Source organism: Podarcis vaucheri (assembly GCF_965113315.1).
Source record: "Podarcis vaucheri genome assembly, chromosome: 3".
NCBI lineage: Eukaryota > Metazoa > Chordata > Lepidosauria > Squamata > Lacertidae > Podarcis > Podarcis vaucheri.
The window spans coordinates 2,008,925-2,030,474 of record NC_138761.1 but is presented as its reverse complement, the minus strand read 5'-3'; the positions used below and the strand labels follow the sequence as shown (position 1 = coordinate 2,030,474).

The window sequence follows — 21,550 nt, the reverse complement described above, 5'->3', positions numbered from 1 at the left end:
GAGTTTGAAAGGAAACCAGATCTGGGTCAGAAGTATTTTTAAAAATAAAGAATCCATTTCTGAAAAACGCTGGAAACTTTGGGAATTATGTTGATAGGCTGCACTGTAAGCATTTTCAACATTGCAAGGTTGGTAAATGAAGCTGAGATTGTGCCTAAAATCTGGTTTGACGTAAAAAGAAGATTGAAATCCTACACACACACACACACACACACACACACAGCGTCAACCAAGCGGCGTCACCATTTTTCCACCACATTTTCCCCAGGAAAGGAAACCTCGAGGGTACAATACAAAGCGAAAAGTGAGGATCAGATAACCAGCTGGCTGAGAGGAACCGGTGGGATACGGTGGACTGCAAGCGAGAAACATGAGTCAGGAAAAGCGGGCGATTGCCAGGAGAAGGGGATGTTTCTTGGGGATGCATTAGCCAAAAGAACGTGAAACAGTTCCGCTCTGCTTAGTCCTTGGCTGCAGCCGGGATCTCCACCCTGGAAGGAGGAGGCGGACAAATTTCAGAGGGTAAAACACAGCAAAATGGGGGGCAGGAGAGCGGGGCGTTCTGCTTGCAGAAAGGAAAAGAGATTGCCCTTGTTGTTTCTGTTGTTGTTGTTTAGTCGTTTAGTCGTGCCCGCCTCTTTGTGACCCCCTGGACCAGAGCACGCCAGGCACTCCTGTCTTCCACTGCCTCCCGCAGTTTGGTCAAACTCAAGAACACTGTCCCACGATCTCGTCCTCTGCCGTCCCCTTCTCCTTGTGTCCTCCATCTTCCCCAACATCAGGGTCTTTTCCAGAGAGTCTTCTCTTCTCATGAGGTGGCCAAAGTCTTGGAGCCTCAGCTTCAGGATCTGTCCTTCCATAGAATCATAGAATCATAGAATCATAGAGTTGGAAGAGACCACAAGGGCCATCGAGTCCAACCCCCTGCCAAGCAGGAAACACCATCAGAGCACTCCTGACATATGGTTGTCAAGCCTCTGCTTAAAGACCTCCAAAGTAGGAGACTCCACCACACTCCTTGGCAGCAAATTCCACTGTTGAACAGCTCTTACTGTCAGGAAGTTCTTCCTAATGTTTAGGTGGAATCTTCTTTCTTGTAGTTTAGATCCATTGCTCCGTGTCCGCTTCTCTGGAGCAGTAGAAAACAACCTTTCTCCCTCCTCTATGTGACATCCTTTTATATATTTGAACATGGCTATCATATCACCCCTTAACCTCCTCTTCTCCAGGCTAAACATGCCCAGCTCCCTTAGCCGTTCCTCATAAGGCATCGTTTCCAGGCCTTTGACCATTTTGGTTGCCCTCTTCTGGACACGTTCCAGTTTGTCAGTGTCCTTCTTGAATTGTGGTGCCCAGAACTGGACACAGTACTCCAGGTGTGGTCTGACCAGAGCAGAATACAGTGGCACTATTACTTCCCTTGATCTAGATGCTATACTCCTATTGATGCAGCCCAGAATTGCATTGGCTTTTTTAGCTGCCGCGTCACACTGTTGGCTCATGTCAAGTTTGTGGTCAACCAAGACTCCTAGATCCTTTTCACATGTACTGCTCTCAAGCCAGGTGTCACCCATCTTGTATTTGTGCCTCTCATTTTTTTTGCCCAAGTGCAATACTTTACATTTCTCCCTGTTAAAATTCATCTTGTTTGTTTTTGCCCAGTTCTCTAATCTGTCAAGGTCGTTTTGAAGTGTGATCCTGTCCTCTGGGGTGTTAGCCACCCCTCCCAGTTTGGTGTCATCTGCAAATTTGATCAGGATGCCCTTGAGTCCATCATCCAAGTCGTTGATAAAGATGTTGAATAAGACCGGGCCCAAGACAGAACCCTGTGGCACCCCACTAGTCACTCTTCTCCAGGATGAAGAGGAACCATTGATGAGCACCCTTTGGGTTCGGTCAGTCAGCCAGTTACAAATCCACTGAGTGGTAGCATAGTCAAGACCGCATTTTACCAGCTTCTTTACAAGAATATCATGGGGCACCTTGTCAAATGCTTTGCTGAAATCAAGGTAGGCTACATCCACTGCGTTCCCTTCATCTACCAGGCTTGTAATTCTGTCAAAAAACGAGATCAGGTTAGTCTGACATGACTTATTTTTCAGAAATCCATGCTGACTATTGGTGATCACAGCATTCCTTTCTAGGTGCTCACAGACTGTTTGCTTAATGATCTGCTCCAGAATCTTCCCTGCTATTGATGTCAGACTGACTGGACGGTAATTATTTGGGTCCTCTCTTTTCCCCTTTTTGAAAATAGGAACAACATTTGCCCTCCTCCAGTCTGCCGGGACTTCGCCTGTTCTCCAGGAATTCTCAAAGATGACTGCCAGTGGTTCTGAGATCACATCTGCCAGTTCTTTTAATACTCTTGGATGCAGTTCATCTGGCCCTGGAGACTTGAATACATCTAATCTAGCCAAATATTCTTGTACTATCTCCTTAGTTATTCTGGGCTGTGTTTCCTTTGCTGAATCATTTGCTTCAAATTCTTCAGGTCGGGCATTGTCTTCTTTATCGGAGAAGACTGAGGCAAAGAAGGCATTGAGGAGTTCAGCCCTTTCTGTGTCCCCTGTTTGCATTTCACCATCTTCTCCTCTGAGTGACCCCACTGTTTCTTTGTTCTTCCTTTTGCTACGAACATACCCATAAAAGCCTTTTTTGTTGCTTTTAACCTCTCTAGCAAGCCTGAGTTCATTCTGTGCTTTAGCTTTTCTGACTTTGTGTCTACACGTGCTGGCTATTTGTTTGAATTCCTCTTTGGTGGTTTCCCCCCTTTTCCATTTTTTGTACACATCCTTTTTTAATCTTAATTCAGTTAAAAGTTCTTTAGATAGCCACCCTGGTTTCTTTAGGCACCTTCCATGTTTTCGTCTCATTGGTATTGCCTGACGTTGTGCTTTTACTATCTCCGTCTTAACAAACTCCCAGCCATCATGAACTCCCTTTCCTTTTAGTATTGCTGTCCATGGGATCTCACCCAGCACTTCCCTAAGTTTTATGAAGTCGGCTTTCTTAAAGTCCAGTGAGCACTCAGGGCTGATTTCCTTCAGAATGGAGAGGTTTGATCTTCTTGCAGTCCATGGGACTCTCAAGAGTCTCCTCCAGCACCAGAATTTGAAAGCATCCATTCTTTGGCGATCAGCCTTCTTTATGGTCCAGCTCTCACTTCCACACATCACTACTGGGAAAACCAGAGCTTGAACTATATGGACCTTTGTTGGCAAGGTGATGTCTCTGCTTTTTAAGATGCTGTCTACGTTTGTCATTGCTTTTCTCCCAAGAAGCAGGCGCCTTTTAATTTCGTGGCTGCTGTCCCCGTCTGCAGTGATCATGGAGCCCAAGAAAGTAAAACCTCTCACTGCCTCCATTTCTTCCCCTTCTATTTGCCAGGAGGTGATGGGACTGGTGGCCATGATCTTCGTTTTTTTGATGTTGAGCTTCAGACCATATTTTGCGCTCTCCTCTTTCACCCTCATTAAAAGGTTCTTTAATTCCTCCTCTCTTTCTGCCATCAAGGTTGTGTCATCTGCAAATCTGAGGTTGTTGATATTTCTTCCGGCAATCTTAATTCCAATTTGGGATTCATCTAGCCCAGCCTTTCGCATGATGAATTCTGCATATAAGTTAAATAAGCAGGGATAAGCTAAACAGGCTATAGCTTAGGGCCCCACTCTCTTGGGGGCCCCCCAAAAAAATTTAAAGGGGAAAAAAAACCAGGATGTACATTTCCAAAATATAAGATAAAAAAGCACATAAAATAAAACCTACATAAAGCTACATACAGTTTTGTGTTGTGTATGCTCCTATTTGTTATGTGCAAATGGCTTTAGATACCTATGAGATCCATATATTCAACACAAAAAACAGCGACAATTTGTTGTTGACAAAGCGCAGCTGGACATATAAAGGGCCCCATTACCTTCAGGAGCTTAGGGCCTCATCAAGCCTAAATCCAGCCCTGATCGAATCCATAGATGAATTATGCAAAGCTTTGTTGATTCATTCCAAGAAGTTCATATCAGTTGCACTTTCGTCAATACTGGAGCAGAGCCGGACAATATATTTAAAATTCTTGCAACACCCCAGGGTACCTCCTTCTATTCCCGCTCAACCACTGAGATCACTTGCAAGTGTGTTGTTAGTCATTCCCCAAGTTGGTGAGGCTCATTCAGCAACAACCAGAAACCAAGCCCCCTGTGTCATCGGCCCAGACCTGTGGAACTCTCTGCCACTGGAGATTTAGCAAGTGTCAACTTTTTAGTAAACGGTGAAAATTTTTCTATTCCACCGGACCTGTGCAGGCAATTAAGACTGGATCCTTCCCAATGGTTCATCGATGTCTGTTTCAAACTATTTTCATACAGCTTTTATCGTACGGCTTTGTTTTTATGGCTGTAAACTGTTTTGATATATCTTTTTGATGACATGGTGATGCACAATTTTTTTTATAATTAATTGAATGAAACACATTTAGAGCACAGGACTTCTCCCTGAAGAATCCTGGGTAGTTTGATTAAGGTGCTGGGAATTGTAGCTCTATGAAGCGGGAGGGGTCTTGGGGGGGAAGCATGTGTTCTAAACGTGTGTTGGATGGTGTGTGGATCTGCCCTTTCCGTTTTTAGCATGTCTTGCTTGCCGTATGAGTGTGAAAACGAAGGAAATAAAAGAAGGAACTGGCAAGGGACTATGATTCAAATATCTTTTATAAGCCACAGCAAACCACACATTATCAAACAGACACTGTATACAAATTGTGCAACATATGAGCTCAACACAACAAGGTTTGTCCCAGTCAGATCTTTAACTCCAGAGGAAATCAATTTGCATAAATAATACAATGCAACACTACCACATCACCGATCAATTAAGAAAACCACTAAATCTCTTTATAATGGCCCAGTCTTTCTACATGGACAGCACCCAAAAATTCAGCCACTATTAAAGTAATTTGATCATTCCTGTCCAAAAGCAGATCCTGAACCGTTGGTAGCGTAGAATTCAGCCTATTGAGTTGTAAGGCCTTTAATAATTGTCTTCTGGCATAAATGCCGAAATCACAAGAGAAGAAAATATTCTCCAAAGTATCAGGTTCCTGTTTACTACATTTGCAGAGACGCTCTGATTCTGGGAGAGCTAAATATCTTCCTCTCACTATCAGTGAGGGAAAGATATTAAACCTGGCTAACATAAACAGCCTGCACAATTCATGATTCTTCAGATTTGCCGTATAAGTGTGAAAACGAAGCTATCAAGGTGAGCTGGTGTGTTCAAAGCCAGGTAGCCCCAGGGATAATGTGCTCGCTTTTTGTGTCATCCTTCCAGTCTTCAAGAAGGTGGATTCCATAGCTGACAATGTAAACTCGGCCCAGACGTACTATGAGAAGAAAATCGGATCGGTCCAGGAGAACCTCCAAGAACTGGGTAAGTTAGAGGTTTTTAAAGAAAGGTTAGGTGTCCACCTGCCAGGGATTCCTTACCTGTGATCCCTGCATTGCACAGGGTTGGACTCGATGACCTTTGGGGTTCCCCTCTGATTCTGTGAGTCAGCTAGCTCAGTATTGATTACAGCAGCTCCCTGTGCTGGACCCGGGGGTTAACCCGAGCAATGCGGTCCAGGTCCGGTCCCGAATCCAGGGGCTCCACGGGGAGTCAGTCCGACAGGGCCAAGGCAGGAAACCAGGCAAGGACAGGTACAGGGTCTCAGGCAGGTAGCAGCAGTGTTGCTCTCACAACCTGGGGTGGGGTCTGTTGCCGGAAAAATCCGAGGGTTCCCTTGGACAAAAACAAAGACACCAAGCAGGATAACTTGGAGCAAAACAGCAGCCTGTAGGCTTGGCCTTTATTGAACTGTTGCAACAGGGTGTTCCCCTCACTTGCAGGAGAGAGGAGGGACACAGAATAAATGGTGTGCAAGACCTTATAAAGACTTTTGAAATTCCCCTCCTCTAGGTCAAGACCACCCCCAGAAACATCATGCATACATTACAGAAAGGAGGGGTTGAGGGAGGAGTTGTGGTGGTAACCTGAGTGTCCTGTCACCTGGCTGGTTCTTCCTTTCCCCCTGCCCATGAGTCACTTCCAGGAGACAAAGGGGAGTTTGCAGTTTCCTGCCCCCAGAGGGAAGATCTGATCATTGTCCTTTGTTTCAGTCTGTGGTGAATCCACTCCCATATGCAAGTTCTTTGTGGTCCTGATTGTCTTCTGTCTGGGATCATCAGGGTTGACATAGCAACTGGGCAGGGCTCCTGTGGATGTGCTGGGATGGTGAAGGGATTATGGCTGACCAGAACCAAGCCACCCCCCTTTGATAGTCCTTGTCATATGGAGTAAAATAAAATGGAACAGTGCAAATCCGATGTATGGTTGATTTTCTATGAATTTATAACAGAAATGTGGCGTATGTAGTGTGTGAGTGTGAGTGTGTGTGAAGTTTGTACAAACAGAATGATTGGGGTGGGGGGTCCCTGCTACAGGTCCGACAGCCTTTTATCTTTGTCGGGGTAGCGACCGGTCCTGATCCCCCGGTGACTCACTTCCCTGTCTCGCCCGAAGGTGAGCACTCCTGCGAGTCCTCAGGTCTCTCCTTCTCTCAGACCTGAGTCTCTGCAGCTCAGGAGACGTTGGTGGGTGACTAGACCCAGAGGCCGCCTCAGCCTCCCCTGACCCAACCGGTAGTGGAGCAGCTGTAAGTGATGGCCCAGCTGGAGGCAACGAGGGAATCCCCGCATCTGGAGCCAGGGCAGGATCAGGCCCCTGACTCGGCCCAGCTGGTGTTTGTTGCAGGGGAACCTGTGCAGACTGGGACTCTTCAGGATCAGGCCCCAGACTTGGTTCAGATGATGCCTGAGGCAAAGGATCCGGTGAAGAATGAGACTCCTCTGGTTCCGAGCCCCAGGCCATCACACTCCCCAGACTGAGGTTGCTCCCAGCCCTGCCTGAACATGACAGGGATTCAAACCAGGACCTTCTGCATGCCAGGCAGGTGTCCTGCCTTTGAACTACAAACCCAGGTAAACCACAGCCAACCTCGGCCTCCTCCGCCAAATCTAGAAAAGGCTGCAGCCTCAATGTCCCCTCTCAGTTCGCTCTCAGGGCAGAGCAGGGAGACTTCCCCCACCTCCACCTGTGTCTAACACAGCTCCTTTAACAGGCCATGTTGAAAGGGACATCTCCTCTGAGTTCTCCATCTTTAGGTACTGGCATGATTAAAGTTGCCAGGCTGCACAGGGGGTTGGACTAGATGGCCTTCGAGGGTCCCTGCCAACTCGACAATTCCACAGTTTTGCACACAGCTAGTTTTCCACGCTGGTATATGCTGCTGGGATGAGCAGTTTCCACCCTGGTGACAATAATAATAATAATAATAATAATAATAATAATAATAATAATAATAATTCATTATTAATATTATTATATTAATATTATTTATACCCCACCCATCTGGCTTGGCTTCCCCAGCCACTCTGGGCAGCTTCCAACAAAATAGTAAAATACCATAATGCATCAAACATTAAAACCTTCCCTAAACAGGGCTGCCTTGAGATGTCTTCTAAAAGTCAGATACACTGGTACCTCGGGATGCGAACGGGATCCGTTCCGGAGCCCCGTACGCATCCCGAAGGGAATGCAAGGCGCGACGGCACGTGGGCGGGTCGCGTTTCGCCACTTCTGCACATGCGCGTGACGTCATTTTGAACGTCTGAGCACTCTGTTACTTCCGGGTTGCCGTGGAGTGCAACTCGAACACGCTCAACCCAAAGCACATTCAACTTGAGGTATGACTGTAGTTGTTTATCTCCTTGACATCAGATGGGAGGGTGTTCCACCGGGAGGGAGCCACCACCGAGAAGGCCCTCTGCCTGGTTCCCTGTAACCTCACTTCTCACAGGGAGGGAACCGCCAGAAGGCCCTCGGCGCTGGACCTCAGTGTCCGGGCAGAATGATGGGGGTGGAGACGCTCCTTCAGGTATACTGGGCCTTTGAGGCCGTTTAGTGCTTTAAAGGTCAGCACCAACACTTTGAATTGCGCTCGGAAACGTACTATAAATGTAAGCTTCTGTCAGGTGCTCAGGGAACAGTTCTTGGAGGTCTCTGTTTAGCAGGTCTTGCAAGATCTCGGTCGCAGAGGAAATGGATGAGTAAGACTTTGAAACGAGAAGAAGCAACATCTGCTTAATTGCTGAGCAACATGTCTTGTGAGGGAGCGAGAAAGTTTGCTGTCAGTCAGCAAACTTGACGCTTGGATTTTGCAAGCATCTGCAAGCGATTGGGGCGTCTCTGACTCACTCTCAGGAGCCAGAGGAAGCCAGTTTAGCAGTCCCCTCCTAAGCCAAATTCTCAAGGGGGCTTACTCCCTGGTCCAGAGGCTCCCAAACCTTTTGTGGGGGTGTCACTGTCCTCCTGCTTCCCGCTCACCCCCAGTGTTGCCCCTCCTACCCTATAAAAAGGATTATTCAGAACAGCGGTTGGAACAACCCACTTGAGAAGATAATAACGCAATGGAATTCAAAACAGTAGCAACTAATTGCATGGTTTTTCTTTTTCAAAATCCAGTTAAAACTATTTAGTTTAATCAATTCCACGAAACGGATGAACTTGATCTAGTGAAACCAGCTTTTCAAAGTCTGATAGTTATTTATACCTCCAGTCCTGCTCAGCCCAGGGAATTTTGGAACATTGATGCCTCCAACTGTAGAGGCAAAGCAAAGCCATCCTGGCTAACAGCCACTGAAGGCCCCTCCTTCTCCAGGACTGGGTCCAATCCTCTTTCAAAGCCATTTAGGTTTGTGGCCATCACTGCCTGCTGTGGCAGGGAGTTCCACAGGTTAACTCTGCACTGCATGAAGAAGGATTTAATTTTCTCTGTTCTGAATCCAGCTGCACTGGGTGTCTGTGACTGCTAGTCTTAAGAGAGAGAGAGAGAGACTTTTCTGTATCTACTTTCTCCATGCCAGGCATACATTTTTAAACTTTCCTCTTTCCTTTGTCCTTTCTCCTTCTGTGATGGAACTCCTATTTGGGGACTTCCCTGGCTTTTTTCTGGCCCACGTAGGACCAGTCTGGATAGTTGGCCTTGGTGAAGATTTGACGTTTTCATCCCCAAAAAGTTTCTGATTTGAGGTTCTATTGAAATGAGGCTGCATTTTAATGTTGTATTTTATTGTTGTTTTTAATCAATTGGTTTTATATCTGGTGTTAGCCGCCCTGAGCCCGGTCTTGGTGGGGAGGGCGGGATATAAATAAAATAAAATAAAACTTCTGTCATATACTAGAAAGCCCCAATGCTGCATCCTTTGTTCATAGGGGACTCGGTCGATCTCGTTGGCCTTTTCTGTGCCTTTTCCAGCTGTTCGATACCCTTTTTGAGCTGAGGCGACCAGAACGGTGCACAGTAATTGGGCAGATTCGCAGTTTTATTTCCGTGGTGCGTTCTGCCGTTTAGCTATGGGGAAGGACAAGGCCTGCTCAACTGCTGGGTATGTGCTAGAAGCGGTTTAACCAACCTGTTTTCTTTCCGCACCCCACCCTCCAATCCAGATCAGAAATCCATGGGCAACTGCTCTTTCTGCCACGATGCAGGCCAGCTGGGACAGGAGATCAGCAGGCTGCAAGAGGAGCTGGAAGGAATCCAGAAGAAGCTCTTGGCGCAGGAGGTGTTGCTCGACCGCGCTGGCCAGACCCACCAGCAGCTCTCGTCCGCCAGCAACAAGATCAACGGCGAGGTGGACGGGTGCTTCTCCGCCATCCAGCGGGTCAACCAGAGCCTGGCGCTCTTCCTGGCACAGGTGAGGGGCTGGCAGGGGGCCACTTCCGAGCTGGGCAGCTCGCTGAAGGAGCTGTCGCAAGAGCGCTTCGACATGGAAGCCGCCGTGCAGCAAATGAACTTCACCGTCGGCCAGACCTCCGACTGGGTGCACATCATCCAGAGGAAGATGAACGAGGAAACCTTGACGCTGCAGAAGATCGTGTCCGACTGGCAGAACTACACCCGCCTGCTGGGGGGCTTGAGGACCACCTCCTCCAAAACTGGGGAGCTGGTCAAGGGCATCCAGACCAGCCTGGGCATCACCTCGCAGAGGATCGGGCAGAACTCGGAGGGCATGCACGACCTGGTTTTGCAAGTCATGAGCCTGCAGTTGCAGCTGGACAACGTCTCGTCCTTCCTGGACGACCACGAGGAGAACATGCACGACCTCCAGTACCACGCCCGCTACACGCAGAACCGGACGGCCGAGCGCTTTGAGACGCTCGAAGGACGCATGACCTCCCACGAGATCGAAATCAGCACCATCTTCACCAACATCAACGCCACGGACAGCCACGTCCACAGCATGCTCAAATACCTGGACGACGTCCGACTCTCCTGCACGCTGGGCTTCCATGCGCACGCCGAGGAGCTCTACTACCTGAACAGGTCGGTCAGCCTCATGCTCAGCGCCACTGACCTCCTGCGCGAGCGCTTCAGCCTTCTCAGCGCCCGCCTGGACTTTGACATCCGGAACCTCTCCATGGTCATGGAGGAGATGAAGGCGGTGGACACCCGTCACGGACAGATCCTCCGAAACGTCACTGTCTTGCGAGGTGAGAAGCAGCGATGGGGAGGCAAGCGGGAGGCACAGGGGTGTTTTTATCATTACTTGTTAAATTCATTAGCCACCCTTTTCATAGAACCATAGAGTTGGAAGAGACCACAAGGGCCATCGAGTCCAACCCCCTGCCAAGCAGGAAACACCATCAGAGCACTCCTGACATATGGTTGTCAAGCCTCTGCTTAAAGACCTCCAAAATAGGAGACTCCACCACACTCCTTGGCAGCAAATTCCACTGTCAAACAGCTCTTACTGTCAGGAAGTTCTTCCTAATGTTTAGGTGGAATCTTCTTTCTTGTAGTTTGGATCCATTGCTCCGTGTCCGCTTCTCTGGAGCAGCAGAAAACAACCTTTCTCCCTCCTCTATGTGACATCCTTTTATATATTTGAACATGGCTATCATATCACCCCTTAACCTCCTCTTCTCCAGGCTGAACATGCCCAGCTCCCTTAGCCGTTCCTCATAAGGCATCGTTTCCAGGCCTTTGACCATTTTGGTTGCCCTCCTCTGGACACGTTCCAGTTTGTCAGTGTCCTTCTTGAATTGTGGTGCCCAGAACTGGACACAGTACTCTAGGTGAGGTCTGACCAGAGCAGAATACAGTGGCACTATTACTTCCCTTGATCTAGATGCTATACTCCTATTGATGCAGCCCAGAATTGCATTGGCTTTTTTAGCTGCCGCGTCACACTGTTGGCTCATGTCAAGTTTGTGGTGATGGCGACTCAAATCGACTTATGAAAACTAAAGCTATAATAGATGCATGCATTAAAACCGGGAGACAGGAGATACCGTATTTTTCGCTCCATAAGATGCACCTAGTTTTTAGAGGGGGAATGCAAGAGAAAAAATATTTTTTAAAGGGAGCGCTGAGCAGAGCCTGTGTGCATCCCAGGATCTGCTCAGCGCTCCCTTTCACGAGCCGCGTGGAGCATGTGTGCGGCTTTTCCCGAGGAGGGAGAAGTGACTGACGGGCTGCCCTCCTCACTCCTCGGGGAAAAGCCCCCAAGAGCTGCGCACACACACTCCGCGCAGCTCTTGGGGGCTTTTCTGGGAGGTGGGGAAAACACACTCTGTCCCTTCGCTCACCTCCTGCAAGAGCCGCACGCGAAGCCAGGACAGCAAGCTGGATCACTGGATTTGGATTTGATATCCCGCTTTATCACTACCCTAGGGAGTCTCAAAGCGGCTCACATTCTCCTTTCCCTTCCTCCCCCACAACAAACACTCTGTGAGGTGAGTGGGGCTGAGAGACTTCAGAGAAGTGTGACTGGCCCAAGGTCACCCAGCAGCTGCATGTGGAGGAGAAGGGAAGTGAACCCGGTTCCCCAGATCACGAGTCCACCGCTCTAACCACTACACCACACTGGCTCTCACTGCGCAGCAATCCCTCTTGCTGTCTTGGCTTATGGGATAGCCGCGCACAGCCTCTCCCGGGCAGTGGGATGAAGGCTCCCCCAAAAGCCACACTCCCTTTAAAGAGCACATGGAGCGTGTGTGCGGATCTTTAAAGTGAGCGCTGAGCAGAGCCTCCCGCCTGCATTCGCCCCATAAGACGCACACACATTTCCCCTTACTTTTTAGGAGGGGAAAAGTGCGTCTTATAGAGCGAAAAATACAGTACATTAAAGGATCTCACCCACTCTAAAAGGCCATAGATAGTTAAAAGCCTAGTTGAAATTGTTATTACTATGATTATAATTACAGTGGAACCTTGGTTCTCAAATGCCTTGGTACTCAAACATTTCAGCTCCCGAATGTTGAAAATCCAGGAGTAAGTGTTCTGGTTTTCAAATGTTTTTTGGAAGCCGAACATCCGATGCAACTGTCAGCAATTGTTTCCTGGGCGCCTGCACCAATCGGAAGCTGCGCCTTGGTTTTCGAATGTTTTGGAAGTTGAACGGACTTCCGGAACGGATTGCGTCCGAGAACCACTGTATTTATATCCCAGTTTCTTCCCCGTCCGGGACTCAAGGTGGCTTACACAGATGAAGGAATGTTTTTGCAAAGTGCTTGAAAATATGCAATGAAGGGGCCAGGCGAGCCTCTCTGGGGAAAGCGTTCCACAAATGGGGAGCCACCACAGAAAAGACCCCTTCTCATATTGCTGCAGGTGCCTTTTGAGCTAACCACTAATCACCTGCTGGAAACTTTTCATTTCCACCAGGTCAATGCAGGCAATTAAAAGTACTCATTCCACTTTGGTTAAATGAGGTCTGTTTTTAACTTTTTGTGTTTGTTCTGGCATGCTTTAGGTTTCTATTGCTGGAAGCCACATTGACCTATTTTTCATGCCACTGGGGTGTACAAATATTTTAATTAATGAATGAAACAATGAAAGACATCTTCCCTGCTCCCGTGGCCAGCTCTTGTGCCATGGACTCTGTGCCCTTCCTGCGCCAGGGGGTCTCGTGACCCCAAGTGACCCAGTTTGGACTCAGGGAGGTCTCGATCCTGACCTGCACACTGTGGACTTCTAGGGACCAGTCTAGCCACCCAGCCACCCATGGAACAGAGTGGTAAGGGCTGCTTTCGATGCTTGGCTTTGGATTTTTGCAGCCTCTCCTGAATCTCCAGAGCAGGTTTACTTGGGCTGCAAAACCCAAATAAATAGATGAGTCACGGGCTTGGGCGACAACCTCTGATATTTCGCAAGCTTGTTTTTGCCAATTTGCAGAGCTGTCTTTCCCATCTGCTGCTGGCCACTCGGAACAAACTTCATTCAGGGACTGATCAAAGTGGGTGTCCATATAAGAAAAGAACGTAAGAAAATCTGCTGGGCTCCGAACAACTGCTGCCTCTGACTGTGATAGCCATCAATAGCCCTGTCCTCCATGCATTTGTCTAATCCTCTTTTAAAGCCATCCAGGTTGGTGGCCATCCCTGCCTCCTGTGGCAGGGAGTTCCATAGGTTAACAGTGAGCTGCATGAAGAAGTCCTTTCTTCAATCTGTCCTGAATCTTGCAGCTTGCAGCTTCAGTGGACACCCAGGAGTTCTAGGAGAGAGAGAAACAAAATCCTCCCTTCCTCCCATGCCATGCTTAATTTTGTAAACTTCTATCGTGTCACGTCTTCGTCACTATTTCTCTAAGCTAAAAAGTCCCAAACCTTTCTTCATGAGGGAGTCACTCCAGCGCCTCAATCATTTTTGTTGCCTTGGATAGCCTGCTTTTATTCCAGATTCACTAACCAGGATAGCTATAAAAACCCTGCTTAGAAGCAAAAAGACAATCAGTACAAAGAGATGATAATAATAATAATAATAATAATAATAATAATAATAATAATAATAATTTATTCCCCGCCCATCTGGCTGGGTTTCCCCAGCCACTCTTGGTGGCTTTCAACACATTAAAATACAGTAACGCATCAAACATTAAACGCTTCCCTAAATAGGGCTGCCATCAGATATCTTCTACAAGTCTGGTAGTTGTTTTTCTCTTTGACATCTGGTGGGAGGGAGTTCCACAGGGCGGGTGCCAGCACCGAGAAGGCCCTCTGCCTGGTTCCCTGTAACTTGGCTTCTCACAGGGAGGGAACCACCAAAAGGCCCTCAGAGCTGGACATCAGTGTCCAGGCAGAACAACGGGGGTGGAGACGCTCCTTCAGGGATACTGGGCCGAAGCAAACAGACAAGCAGTACAATGAGATCACACCAGGCATAATTTTTTAACTTTCTGTCATGTTGCCTCCTGCTTGCATTCCCTCTAAACTAAGAAGCCTCCAAACTCTGCAACTTTTCCTCATGGGAAAGTTCTGCTTCCCCATCTCAGGAATATAAGTTGCGGGGTCCCCAGCAGCAGAAGAAACGCCTGTTCAGACAACGTGTCATGTTGGGTCGACCTTTCTGCTCCAATCTACGGTGGTAGCAGGAGCGTAAGAATATAAGTGCTCATTTCAGCTGATAAAGTCATCCCTTCACTTGGTGACTTGCAGGAAAAGAAGAGTTTCCAAACTAGCTTCTTTTAGGCCAAAGATGATCGATTAAGGATTAATGTGCAGACAGAAAGTCCTGCTGGGAATATTGTCATAGATTGTGGAGTTGGAAGGGGCCTCCAAATGTCATCTAGCCGAAACCACAGTGGTGCAGGAATCACAGCTAAAGAATCCTTGAGGGATCCAGTCTCTGCTTAAAACCTCCAACAAAGGAGGGAGTCGGTCCCACTGTCCAATGGCTCTGACCATCCGAAGGTTCTTCTGAATGTTTAGTCCGAATCTCCTTTCTTGCAACTGGAATCCATTGGTTCACTTCATCCCCACTGGAGCAGCAGAAAAGCTCACTCCATCTTCCATGGGAAACCCTTAAGGTGTGTGAAGATGTCTCTCCTATCACAGCCCCTTCTTTTCTCCAGGCTAAACCTCCCCAACTCCCGCAACCATTTGTGGGCTGATCTGCTGCCAGGCTGCCACCTAATCCCTTGGGTGGCGCTGTGGTCTAAACCACTGAGCCTCTTGGGCTTCCCGATCGGAAGGTCATTGGTTCGAATCCTCGCGACGGGGTGAGCTCCCTTTGCTCTGTCCCAGCTCCTCCCAACTTAGCAGTTCGAAAGCACGCCAGTGCAAGTAGATAAATAGGTACCGCTGTAGCGGGAAGGTAAACGGCGTTTCCATGCGCTCTGGTTTCCGTCACGGCGTCCCATTGCTCCAGAAGTGGTTTAGTCCTGCTGACCACATGACCCAGAAAGCTGTCTGTGGACAAACACCAGCTCCCTCGGCCTGAAAGTGAGATGAGCGCCGCAATCCCATAGTCACCTTTCACTGGACTTAACCATCCAGGGGTCCTCGACCTTTACCTTAATAGGGATGTGGGTGCCGCAGTGGTAAACCACTGAACTTCTTGGGCTTGCTGTTCAGAAGGTTGGCAGTTTGAATCCCTGCAACGGGGTGAGCTCCCGTTGCTTTGTCCCAGCTCCTGCCAACCTAGCAGTTCGAAAGCACGTCGGTGCAAGTAGATAAATAGGTACTGCTGTGGCAGAAAGGTGAATGGCGTTTCCGTGCGCTCTGGTTTCCATCACGGCGTCCCGTTGTGCCAGAAGCGGTTTAGTCCTGCTGGCAACACGACCCAGAAAGCTGTTTGTGAACAAACACCGACTTCCTCGGCCTGAAAGCGAGATGAGCACCGCAACCCCATAGTCGCCTTTGACTGGACTTAACCATCCAGGGGTCCTTTAAAGGTAAAGGGAGCCCTGACCATTAGGTCCAGTCGTGGCTGACTCTGGGGTTACGGTGCTCATCTCACTTTACTGGCCGAGGGAGCCGGCGTACAGCTTCCGGGTCATGTGGCCAGCATGAGTAAGCCGCTTCTGGCGAACCAGAGCAGCGCACAGAAACGCCGTTTACCTTCCCGCCGGAGCGGTACCTACCGTATTTATCTACTTGCACTTTTGATGTGCTTTCGAACTGCTAGGTTGGCAGGAGCAGGGACTAAGCAACGAGAGCTCACCCCGTCGCAGGGATTTGAACTGCCGACCTTCTGCAAGTTTAGCTGTGACGCGGCAGCTAAAAAAGCCAATGCAATTCTGGGCTGCATCAATAGGAGTATAGCATCTAGATCAAGGGAAGTAATAGTGCCACTGTATTCTGCTCTGGTCAGACCTCACCTGGAGTACTGTGTCCAGTTCTGGGCACCACAATTCAAGAAGGACACTGACAAACTGGAACGTGTCCAGAGGAGGGCAACCAAAATGGTCAGAGGCCTGGAAACGATGCCTTATGAGGAACGGCTAAGGGAGCTGGGCATGTTTAGCCTGGAGAAGAGGAGGTTAAGGGGTGATATGATAGCCATGTTCAAATATATAAAAGGATGTCACATAGAGGAGGGAGAAAGGTTGTTTTCTGCTGCTCCAGAGAAGCGGACACGGAGCAATGGATCCAAACTACAAGAAAGAAGATTCCACCTAAACATGAGGAAGAACTTCCTGACAGTAAGAGCTGTTTGACAGTGGAATTTGCTGCCAAGGAGTGTGGTGGAGTCTCCTACTTTGGAGGTCTTTAAGCAGAGGCTTGACAACCATATGTCAGGAGTGCTCTGATGGTGTTTCCTGCTTGGCAGGGGTTGGACTCGATGGCCCTTGTGGTCTCTTCCAACTCTAGGATTCTATGATTCTAAGTCCTAGGCTCTGTGGTTTAACCCACAGCGCCACAAGGGGTCCTTTACATTTACCTTATCTAATCCCTTGAAAATTCTGCCAGACCATGAGCGACCTAGGCATCGAGTGGGCCAGAGGCAAGGCACAATGCCAGCCTTCCTTCATCTGTTCGCACGTGAACACGGCATTCGGGCGCTGCAGCGTTAAGGACGTGGTCCCCACAGCTGGTTCCCATTTGAAACGCGCTGCAACATGCATCATAAAAACACACAGGGCGTTGATTGGAAGCAGCTGAGTGTCAGTGCTCTGGCTGTGACTCTGGCCTCCCGGGGTGGAAGGAAAGAGGGGTTGCCTTTTAGGAAGATGCTTCACACATTGCAGCAGGGAGTGAAAGTCTATGTCGTGGGGGGGGGGACCCTACTCCAATGTGAGGATCTGCTCAGACCCCCCAAGGTGCGCTACTGCTGCTGCTATGGCTGCCATCTCAGCGCATTGGACTTTTTGCACACCGCCAAAACCCCAGACCTGGGTCTGTGCATAGTTAAACTGTGGAACTGCCTCCAAAGTCATCCTGACAAGACAGAACTATTGTTTTGGGGGGACAGGGGGCAGGCTGGTGTGGGGGACTCCCTGGTCCTGAATGGGGTAACTGTGCCCCTGAGGGACCAGGTGCGCAGCCTGGGAGTCATACTGGACTCACAGCTGTCCATGGAGGCGCAGGTCAACTCTGTGTCCAGGGCAGCTGTCTCCCAGCTCCATCTGATACACAGGATGAGACCCTCCCTGCCCGCAGACTGTCTCGCCAGAGTGGTGCATGCTCTCGCTTGGACTACTGCAATGCGCTCTACGTGGGGCTCCCTTTGAAGGTGACCCAGAAACTACAACAAATCTTGAAAGACTTACATTGGCTCCCAATACATTTCCAAGCACAATTCAGAGTGTTGGTGCTGACCTTTAAAGCCCTAAATGGCCTCGGCCCAGAATACCTGAAGGAGCGTCTCCACCCCCATCATTCTGCCCGGACACTGAGGTCCAGCTCTGAGGGCCTTCTGGTGGTTCCCTCATTGTGAGAAGCTAAGTTACAGGGAACCAGGCAGAGGGCCTTCTCGGTGGTGGCGCTCACCCTGTGGAATTCCCTCCCACCAGATGTCAAGGAAATAAACAACTACCTAACATTTAGAAGACATCTGAAGGCAGCCCTGTTCAGGGAGGTTTTTAATGTGTGACATTTTAATGTATTCTTAATCTTTGTCAGAAGCTGCCCAGAGTGGCTGGGGAAACCCAGCCAGATGGGCGGGGTACAAATAATAAATTTATTATTATTATTATTATTTTCAAATCCAGCTTGCAGGTTTCCCACAGGTATCTGATTGGCTTCTGTGAGAACCGGATGCTCAGCTAAACCGACCATTGGCGTCCTAGAATTGATGCAGTGGACAAAGTCTGAGTCTCCCTAGCTGCCTGGAAGCTGGCAATAATCACTTAGTGATGAGAGCACTCTGCATATGCTCAGAGTCCCCCTTTATTTCTCCCACACACCTTTCAGGACAAGAGTTCCTGATTTTGGAGCTGAGCCTTGGATCAAACAAAGCCCTAGATTTGGGGTACCAAGCCGGGACCTCCTCCCCTCCTCCTCCTCCCTTAAGATTTGAGCCCCTTAGGAGCTGCCCTGTTGCCGCAGCTTCAGCAAAGTCTCCCCCACTTCCCTGGCCCAGCTGCTCCGCGTGCTGTTTATCCTTCCTGCTGCTAAGCTCTGTTATTTTAATTTTTTTTTTTATTGCTATGGAAAAAGAGTGCAATGCACAGCGAGCTGGCGCAAGCCAGAACCACCCCTGGGTACTGCCTCAGACTGGCCAGTTATGTGCGTGGCCTGGCAGGATGGTCTGAGTCAATAATACAGGATTGCATCCCAAGTGGCGGGCCTGTGAGCTTGCAAATGCCAGCTGGGGAGGCAGAACCTCCCGGAGGTTTTCTTTGGCTTTCTCTGGGTGGGAGCTGAGCGCTCGAGGCTGCTGTTGATCTCTCTCCTTACAGATCCCAGCACATTGAGTTCCCAGACCCTCCCAGCCAGGTAGCCAGATCTAAGCAGTCCCAGGCTGGAACCTCCCCTCTGCACCCTCAGGTTGGCAAGGAGAACATCACACAGTTGCCCGTGACATGTTGCAGAAAGACACCGGCCCAGAGGCGCCTCTGGGCAGTCTCTGGGAGACCTGTTTGTTTGCAAATGTCCCGGCTCAGCTTCCAAATCGTAGAGGCCCGGCAAAAGAGCCAAGAATCTCAGCAAGACGGCTTTACTTCTGTCAACCCTGTTAACGGAGAAATCCAAGCAGTGGCGTAGCGTGGGGGGTGCAGGGGGGGCCGGCCGCACCGGGCGCAACATCTGGGGGTTAGGGGGTTAGGGGGCGCAAATCCACAGGTTAGGGGGCGCAAATCCACGGGTTAGGGGGCGCAAATCCACGGGTTAGGGGGCGCAAATTACTTGCCTTGCCCTGGGTGCTGACAACCCACGCTACGCCACTGAATCCAAGGGCTCCCTTGGACAAAAAAACAAGGACACCAGCCAGGAATACCAAAGCAGTAGGCTTGGTCTTGATTGAAGACTGTCACGACGGGACTCCCACCTGCCACCAGGTGAAACAGGATGGAAGCCCCGAACAAAAGAGAACCCCAACTTTTATTAGTTGCTCATCCCCATGTTACACCCCCCAAACTACATCACGGTTACATCATGAAAGGGGAGGTCTGGTGGCAGTCATCTGAGCATCCTGGACCCTGCCCCATGGTTCCCCTTGCCCTCCACCAAACACCCATCAAGTGGAACAAAATAGATATTTCCCTGTTTCCCAGCCAAGTTCATCCCACCCTTTTGTCTCCATCTGGGTTTGTTATTTCTGGAATCGCTACCTGTCTGGCACTCAGGTATCAGGATGCCAGGGATTATCCCTCAGGCAGAGGGGCTGCTGAGGAGCTGAGCTCACCTGTCTAGATGAATTTCTGAAGTTTTCCCAGTGAGCCAGTACAGAGATACATTGATCAGTGAATTCTTACATTTGGTATCGTGCAGCAAAGGCCCTTTGAATAGAGAGGAAGAAACTGTGATGAAGTGTTTTGTGGGGACAAGTCACAAAAGTGACTGTGCTGGTTTTGGTAGTGGGCTGCATGTGCATGACATCTGTTGGAGGGGCAACCCCCCCCCCATCTGTACATAAATTCCTGCAACAACCCCTCCAGAGGCTGCATTCTGCATAGGTTGCTTCCAAACCTGTTCCATGAGTATTTGGCCCTATTTGTTTGCAGAGAGAGTACTTGACCTCGGCTCAATTTATTCAGCAATTGTTCTGATCGGTTTGTGGGAAGATCAGACGACATTGTGCCAAGCAAGACTTACCCCCTAGTCCTTTTTCTGGCAGTACTCAAGGCTGTACGCAGTACCATTGCATTTTTCCCGAATGTTAAAAGTGTGGCACCTTTTTCCAAAAAAAGAGACACTGGTTATCCTCACAGTTACCTTGCCTATTAAGATTTTTATCAAAGGTTTTCCCCGCCCCGCCCCCCATAATACTGGAAGATACGAATGTAAATAAAAAATAAGAACAGCTACGGAAAGTACAAACAGAACATGTTGTCCTCTCTTAAAGGTAGTTCCCACAACATTTCTCACCTTCTCACCCCTTGCCTTTTCCTGTAAGACCTATTACAGTAATTAAGAGTCGTCAACAGGCTCATCTCAGCTATCTGCCAATCTCCCATTCCCACCACCCTTCTGAGTAATACCCCTCTCCACCTTCTCACTATATAGAAGGATCTGGCAACTTCTGTTTCAGTGTATCTGAAGAAGTGTGCATGCACACGAAAGCTCATACCAAGAACTAACTTAGTTGGTCTTTAAGGTGCTACTGGAAGGATTTTTTTTTATTTTGACTGTAGTTCCCACAAGTTAGTTTTGTGGAGATTCCTGCCTCGAAAGGGGTTGGACTAGATGACCCTTGGATCCCCTTCTAACTCTAAGATTCTATGTTTCTCTGAAAAGGTAGTAGCCCCTCCCAGCTCTCACCTGGGAGATTTCCTTTCTTCTCCCGGCCTCCCACCCTAGGAGACCAACACTTCCCTTCCTCCCACCCCCAGGGTATCAGGACATTTGCCATCACCTTCCTCATCGCAAAGAATTCCAGTCTTTGGGGCATGTGGGTTTGTTGGGCAAAAGCTTTGGACCCAGCACAGAGCAAGCACGTCTCTGTGTCTCCAGCTCCCAGCCTGATTCCGGCTCAGCTCACAGCCCCAAACTCTGGCTCATGTTCTCCCACCTTGCAGCTGGGATAGGGGGCTGGAGAAATGGTCCGCCCATTAACAACAACAACAACAACAACTTATTTATACCCCGCCCATCTGGCTGGGTTTCCCCAGCCACTCTGGGCGGCTTCCAACAAAACACTAAAATACAATAACCTATTATACATTAAAAGCTTCCCTAAAAGATCTAACATTAAAAACTTTCCTGAACAGGGCTTCAGATGTCTTCTAAAGTCAGATCTGATGGGAGGGCATTCCACAGGGCAGGTGCCACCACCGAGAAGGCCCTCTGCCTGGTTCCCTGTAGCATCACTTCTCACAGGGAGGGAACCGCCAGAAGGCCATCGGAGCTGGACCTCAGTGTCCAGGATCAACGATGGGGGTGAAGACACTCCTTCAGATATACTGGACCGAGGCCGTTTAGGGTTTTCAAGGTCAGCACCAACACTTTGAATTGTGCTCAGAAACGTACTGGGAGCCATTGTAGGTCTTTCAGGACTGGTGTTATGTGGTTTCGGCGGCCGCTCCCAGTCACCAGTCTAGCTGCCACATTCTGGATTAGTTGTAGTTTCCTGGTCACC

General features: G+C 49.1%; 1 protein-coding gene across 2 annotated transcripts in view; it reads left to right on the top strand.

The window, feature by feature from the left end:
• SCARA3 (scavenger receptor class A member 3) overlaps positions 1-21,550 on the top strand; it is a 91,408-nt gene that overhangs the window by 19,425 nt on the left and 50,433 nt on the right. For both annotated transcript variants that reach the window (XR_014218173.1, XM_082217628.1), the window contains exons 4-5: positions 5,323-5,421; positions 9,538-10,581. Coding sequence is in view for 1 of the 2 variants with exons in the window: in XM_082217628.1 (XP_082073754.1) it covers positions 5,323-5,421; positions 9,538-10,581 (1,143 nt within the window). In the remaining variant the exon portion in view is untranslated. The remainder of the gene's footprint in view (positions 1-5,322; positions 5,422-9,537; positions 10,582-21,550) is intronic.